This window comes from Argentina anserina, chromosome 1, assembly GCF_933775445.1.
Source record: "Argentina anserina chromosome 1, drPotAnse1.1, whole genome shotgun sequence".
Taxonomy (NCBI): Eukaryota; Viridiplantae; Streptophyta; class Magnoliopsida; order Rosales; family Rosaceae; genus Argentina; species Argentina anserina.
Window position 1 is genome coordinate 23291664 of NC_065872.1, and position 7625 is coordinate 23299288.

A 7625-nucleotide genomic window follows, 5' to 3' on the forward strand; every position below is an offset into this window, starting at 1 on the left:
TTAACTTCTTGGTCGGTAGGTAATTCCGTACGAGTTAAGTCCCCAGTTATTCCTAAGATTCCATCATTCATGTTCTCACAGACGCATCTGTTCTTTTTCCCGGGATGTCGACATCTAACCAACCGCCACGTGTGTTTCGGTTGTTTGTTTTGTGGGACCCACGTCCATGAGTCAGTGCGCATCGTAAACGACGTGTGTGTCAGTGACCTCCCAACCAAGTCAGAACCTGTGATCTAAGCCTTCACCCCCAGAAAAAGTGAAGCATATATTCCCGCACTGAAGCAAGGAACCAGATGTGAATTCATATTTCAGATCAGAAAGCAAAGGAATTTTGTTAAATATTTTTCAACACTTATTACGTACCCTTTGCTTTGCTTCCTTGACCCATTTTCACCAAACAGAAACTATTTCCATTTTGTAAGCCTGCAATCACAAGTCAGAAACCATAACAAGGTAACTGCTTGCCTCTTTCATCCTCTCAGGCATATATTAGTTGTGTGTCTCGGCTGTAGCTCAATTGCTTGCTCATGCTTGAGGTTCCCAATGAAAACCTTTTGTTCCAGACCCCTGTACAGAAACTATATCATTTTCTTGAATCTCTCTTTTCTCTTTGTGGCTTCCACTCTCTTGGTTGTATACAGTTCCCACTCTTCACAGTTTCTAGTTCTAAGCTTTCACAGCAGTAATGAGCAAGGGTGCGGGGATCTTAATGGTATAGGTGATTATGCAGAGAAGTGCTTGTACCTCAAATCCAAGAACCCATGTGTCTCCCAAGGCTATATTGATTATCTTTACATCTTCTATTGTAGTTTTGGAACTTCCCCTCTTTTGGGTTATGGGTTTTTGTTGTTTTGGCTTCTGGTTTTGTTCTATCTATTGGGTAATACAGCTTCTGAGTACTTCTGTTCTTCACTTGAGAGTCTGTCAAGGCTATTGAAATTGTCCCCTACGATTGCTGGGGTTACTCTTCTCTCCCTTGGCAATGGTGCCCCTGATGTCTTCTCCACTTTTGTTTCTATTATGGGTAGTGGTGGGACGAACATCAACGTTGGTCTCAACACAGTTCTGGGAGGTGCCTCCTTTGTGTCATGTGTTGTGGTTGGAATCATAAGCATATCAATTCGTAAAAGGCTTGTTCGTGTTGACAAATCTGCTTTCGTGAGAGACACCAGCTTCTACCTTTTGGTTATCCTGTGCTTGTTTCTGATTTTGATTCAGAAAGAAATAGATGTGTGGGCTGCCATGGCTTTTTCTACACTGTATATTGTTTATGTGATTGTGGTGTATGTATCACATACACATGTATCACATACACATGGGTGGAATTCTGGCAAACCAAGTGAATCACACGGTAATATAAGCAACGGTAGTCATGACTTGACAGTACCAATCATGAGTAGCATTGAGAGGGAGGAAAGTGAAGATCGGCTTAGTGCTGCAGAGGAAGGAGCTTTAAGTTCTGCGGTAGAAGAAGCAAAGAGAGGGTGCTACCAACTCCCCGGACCATCAGATTCTTGTCGAATGTTGATCTTCATACTTGAGTTGCCTCTTTATATTCCCAGGAGATTGACAATTCCTGTTGTTTCTGAAGATAGATGGTCTAAGCCGTATGCAGTTGCTTCGGTGACACTAGCACCAGTGCTATTGTCATCCCTTTGGAACCATCAATATGCAAACGCTAGCTTCCAGAAAAGCCTCTTGATCTATGTGATTGGATTGATTATTGGTCTACTTTTCGGGTTTGTTGCGTGTAGGACAACAGAGATGTCAAACCCACCAAAAAAATGCTTATTTCCTTGGCTTGCTGCTGGCTTTTTGATGAGTGTTACTTGGAGTTACATTACAGCTCAGGAGCTGGTGGCCTTGTTAGTGTCAATAGGATACATATTAGGCATTAGTCCTTCAATATTAGGACTAACAATCCTAGCTTGGGGTAATTCACTTGGGGATTTGATAACCAATTTGACCATGGCTTTGAATGGAGGACCAGAAGGAGCACAGATTGCATTCTCTGCCTGTTATGCCGGTCCTATCTTCAACACTCTCTTTGGGTTGGGGTTATCACTTGTTGGCTCTTCTTGGTCCAAATACCCTTCAGCTGTAGTCATTCAGGGAGATCCATACCTCTTGGAGACACTGGGTTTATTAGCAGGAGGCCTGCTTTGGGCACTTGTGGTTTTGCCAAGGAGGGGTATGACCCTTGATGGGGTATTGGGGGGTGGTCTTCTAGTTATGTACATCATTTCTATGTCTTTGAGGTTGTTTCAAACACTAGGGTCTTTGCAGCTACAAACAAAGTTATAGCATTACTTAATTCAGTTAATTGTAACAAGGTAAGTGTCAGGATGTATATACACTTGAGCTTTCTGTAGTGTGCTCGACTAGCATAACTTTTTTGTAAGTTATAGCATTACTACCTTTTGTAAGTTATAGCGTTTAATTACTACATTTCATAAGTTATTAGAATTGATTTTAACTTGCTGAATAGTTTGTAACTTTTTTTTATATTTTTTTTTATGAAAGAATAGTTTGTAACTTTGGAACTTATAGTTGAGCATAACATACTAAATGTAACTTACTATTTCGGATATTATTATGGACGGAATTGTGTGTACTAGGATTAATGCCAGGGGCATAAGTGTAATTTCACGCTAACAGCAAACAGTAAAAAGTTAAAATGTAAAGGTAAAACCAGATTTTTCACTTTTCTTAATTCCGATCAAAATCCTGTCACCAAAATCGGTTCGAAATCCTTCTCGATCAACATGCAGTAGTTGAATTCAGTTCCTATCAACCCACCAAAATTGATGTTTTCATAGAAATTAGGCCAATTTATTTGTTCAATAGAAAACCCTAGCCTCTCTCTCTCTCTCTCTCTCTCTCTCTCTCTCTCTCTCTCTCTCTCTCTCTCTATTCCTTCACCACCGTATTTCTTTCAGATCTCTCCACCGTATTCCTTCACCACCGTACAATTCATCATTTGTCCAAGGCCGGTCTTTTTTTTGCCGGACCCGGACCGGACCGGCAACACATATTACGGGCTGATTTTTGTGTAGGAATATTAAAGGACCGGGTAGGGCCCGGCAAAAAAAAGGCATATCCAGTCCCAAAATTACAACAAATGGCCAAACCCTGTAATATAATTCTATTCATTTTCATGAACAAATGATGAATTGATGATGCATAGCACAGTATATGTGTTGCCCTGGAATGTTTTGCATGATGCAACAATATTATGATGACATGATAATATGAAAATGATGAATTCAAAAATCAAAATGATGGCATAAATGCATGATGCAGCAGTGCAGCACAACCACAACAGCAGTCCAGCAGACATATGTATCACATATAATCATCATGCGGCTCAACAAACAAAGTACAAAATGCAGTACATCAGTCCACCAAAATAACCAAATTTAAGTCCTTAAGTCCCAAGTTGCAAATTCAACAGTTCAACATAAACCAGCAAATAGAAAAAAGTTCAAAAACAATTCAAAGTCTCAAGTTGTGCTCTTAACATTGTCGGCAAGATTAATAGAAAAAACAATTCAAATCAAAAGCTCTTCTTTCCTTCATTCCTTGTCTCAGACTCTCAGTTGTCTGCTCCAAGCATCCAAAATTGTGAAAATACCAGAACTTGCTTTCTATCTTCTCCCTATCAAAATAAAACAAACTATACAATTATAAGTTTACAACAATATAACTTATAGACATCTAACATAATCAACTAATTGAACTGAGTGAACTAATTGTAATCATAAATGATGAATTGAAAACGAAACATTACTGAACAACACAAATTAGACTTACAAAATTATTGTACCTTTCTTCTTCTTTGATGGAAGCATCATCATTTTCAGGACCTTTGGTTGAGGCTCGGGGTTGGAGGTTCCAACTGCATCACTTGCAGCACGGGGTGGTTGAGGTTGAACTTGTTTTTCTTTTGGTTGAGGCTTGGGGTTGGAGGTTCCAACAGAAGGTGTAGCCTTTATGGTTGAGGTTCCACTTGTTTTTCTTTTCTTTTCTGCCACCATTTGGGCTGCTAGGGCTGATGCTTCATTGTCACTAGTTTCAACGACAACCTTCTTCTTTCCCTTGCCCTTTTCTACCTTTTCCTTTGCTCTTGTTTTTGCTGCATCTGCAAATTACAAATTACAACAACAAACAACACAAACTTTAGAGTTTTAAAAACATAAACATTAAAGTCTCAAAGAGGCAAAGTGTTCACTAGTAACTTGGTAAGTACACCAACCTTTCTCCATCTTTTCATAAAACTCAAGCTCTTCTACACTTGGATAAAAACTCAATATCTGATTTATCCTTCTTTTTTATCCAATTTTGCAAGGAAACCAATGTTTCCACTGTCTTAGGAGAGAAAGAACTCCTAAAAGGATCAACCACCCTAACACCGGTGCTAAATGTGGAATCTGATGCTACAGTGCTAACTTGAATAGCAAGGATATCCTTTGTGACAAAAGCAAGATTTGGATATTTGCATCCATTCAATTTCCACCACTTCAATAGACTCCAATTATCTGCTTCTTGTGGTGGTGGTAATTCAATGGGATCAAGGAGGTATCTATCAACTTCACTCTCAACTACAACTTTATCTGATTCAGCAAGAACCTTTTGTCAATCTCTCATCATGTCGGCCATTTTCCCTGACTTCTTCACTGATTTAGACTTGGATGAAGATTTTGTAGCTTTTGTGCTTCCAACAACAACAATTGGTGCAGTACTGCTTCTATAACTAGCACTCCTGGAAGAAGCATTGCTTGATGTCCTATATATATAAGTTAAAGACACCAATAGCTCTTTGACAGAATTTGCCTTGGCTTTGGATTGAGCAGCAGAATAGTTGAGCTGAGTTAAGCATAAATGAGCTATGTTCTCAACTTGAACCTAGGATCTAACACCAAGGGGCAACTAACAACAACTGATTCATGTCTTCGATGCAACCATAATACTTTCTGAATTTCGCTTGCATCTTTTTAGCCATTTCCATCATTAGGTCTTTTGTTCCACTTTCATCCAACTCCTCACTTGGAACAAACAATACATTAATTTCCGTTTCGATTGCTACAACATCATGGAATGCTTTATGAGCAGTAGGGGGTTTCGTTGCACTCATTCTCATTGTGACATCATAAAATACCCTAAAAAACTTCACTAAAATTGCTGCTTTGTCCCAATCCTCAGCAGTTGGGGGTCCAACTCTTTTTCTGCTTCTTGTTGTCTTAGTGGTGTGACAACATCAGATTCAACCTCTTCTTCCTCAGGTTCTTCATCTTCATCAAAATAACTTTTATACTTGTTCATTTCCTCCCTATCCATCCTCTCAAAAGCTGGTCGCACATCCGAAGCTAAATCAAGTAGCAAAAAGGTGGAATTCCATCTTGTTGGAAGATCCAACACCGGTATTTTTAACATCTTTATCTATGTTCCCTTCCAATTTCTGCTTCTCCACACAAAGCTTGAAGACATGTAATCTATTAGAGCTGCTTCTTATGTACTTCACCACATTCTTAATTGCGGCAGTACTTTTATTTGTGATGGACAAACCAGCTTGCACTATGATGTTTAAGATGTGAGCCAAGCACCTCACATGAATGTACTTTCCATCAAACACCAGAGGGTTTTTTCCATCCTGCCATTTTCCCTTGGATGTATTGTATGGCCACCTTATTAGCATTTGCATTATCAACTAAGATAGTCAACACTTTATCTATGCTCCACCTCAACAAACAAGACTCCAAAATCCTCCCGATAGTTGTGCCTTTGTGATTGGGAATCACACAAAAGTTGATGATCCTCTTGTGCAAATTCCAACTAGCGTCTATGAAGTGTGCAGTCAACACCATATAATTGATATTCTGTACTGAAGTCCACGTATCCGTCGTCAAGCAAACCCTATGACTACTCAGAACCTTCCTCATCTCCAACTTCCTTTCATCATACAACTTCAAGAAGCATCTCACTATTGTTTTCTAGAAGGTGGCACAAACTTTGGCACGACCACTTTGCAAAAATGTTTAAGCCCTTCATTCTCTACATGGCTGAATGACAACTCATCAATAACAATCATCTCGCAATCATCTATTGTGCACCGATCAACAAACCATGGCTTTTGTTGGACAAGGTTAGGATCATCTTCACCATCACCGACCAAATGTTGCTGACCTTCTTCATCATCCTCAATTTTTTCCCTACCCGGATACATCTTGCACACATTCTGAATATGTCTTCTCAATATGCTTGTACCATTAAAGGTTGAATCTGCCTTGAAATCAGTGCCACAATGAACACAAGTTGCACGGTCCTGATGCCCAGCATAATGTTTTTCTCCATCTCTTTCAGTGTATAGATTTTTTCTATACTTCTCAAAATGAATCCAAACATCTGATGTGCGTCTAGAGGTCCCTGCTGTTGCAGTAGACATTTTTCTCTTTTTAGGCACATCTCGAGAAGCTTGAGTTGCTACTAGTGCTTCTTCTACACCCTCCATTGGAGCTTCAGGTTTAGTTTCAACTTCCTTGTTCTCATTCTCAGGATCAGAGGTAGCAACTAAATTATTCCCCGTGTCAGCTTGAATTGCTTCTACTTCAATTGAATTAGCTACATCGTCCACTACATCATCATCCCATTCGTCCCAATATGCAGTAACATAACACATCGAATTGCCGGAATAAGATGAGATTGACATCTTTGGCTCTCTATAACAAAACATCAAGCATTTCAGACTTTTCAATCTATACCAAATACAACTATTTTACAATTATCAAGCAAGAAAGCATCAAGTAGGCAAGCATTTCAATCGATAGTATACCAAGCAAGCATCAAGTATCATACCAATTAGAAAATCAGTAGCAAACAAGTTTGGTTCAAATAAATTAGTAGAAAATCAGTATCATACCAATTACATCCAAAGGGTTCAAACAAACATTACAAGCATTATATAATCATTTCGAAATCAAACAGTATATATAATTATATAAACAAGCAAATGAGCAAATCATCAACAGCTTCCTGACTTATCTCAGTAGAAAACAAACAAATCAATATCATACCAATACAATTTACAAGCAACTCGTTGGAAAAGTTGGAATTGTTACCTGACTTACCTCTGCAGTTCCCTTTCAAAGTTCGGAGCTTCTCTGACTCTATGAGTTCTCTCAATCCAAATTCCAAAGTTTAACTACATAATCAAAGTGGTGAAAAGGAAATCAAACACCATCAAATTATCCAAACAAAATCATGAAAGCATACCCCGCTAATTAAGAAGCACCAAGCTTACAACTTGAGAAGCATTCGAGTAGGGAAAGCATATGCAATCAGCTGCAACAAATAGAATATAAACGCAACTCCATTCAAACTTGATGAAAAGTAATTGAAACTTTCAAACTATTTGGAAGTTGTTGAGATATTTCCTACCCATGTTCTGAGTTTGAGGGCGGTGGCGACCGACAAGATGGAGGTGGCGACGGCGATGATCGATGGGTTGAAGCCTTGAGGGCTACAACGGAAGGTTGAAGATGAAAAAGGCTTATGGTCAACGATAAGGGGGAGAAGGCTTGAACAATCGGACTGGAGAGAACTGGAGAGTGAAGAAGACTGAGAAGTTG

General features: G+C 39.2%; 1 protein-coding gene across 1 annotated transcript; it reads left to right on the plus strand.

Annotated features, from left to right (window-relative positions):
• The first annotated feature begins 273 nt into the window (after window positions 1-273).
• Window positions 274-2543, plus strand: LOC126788500 (cation/calcium exchanger 2). The gene has a single exon (XM_050514499.1). It carries the CDS (start codon window positions 544-546, stop codon window positions 2302-2304), a length of 1761 nt encoding a protein of 586 aa, XP_050370456.1. The 5' UTR covers window positions 274-543; the 3' UTR covers window positions 2305-2543.
• The last annotated feature ends 5082 nt before the right edge of the window (window positions 2544-7625 follow it).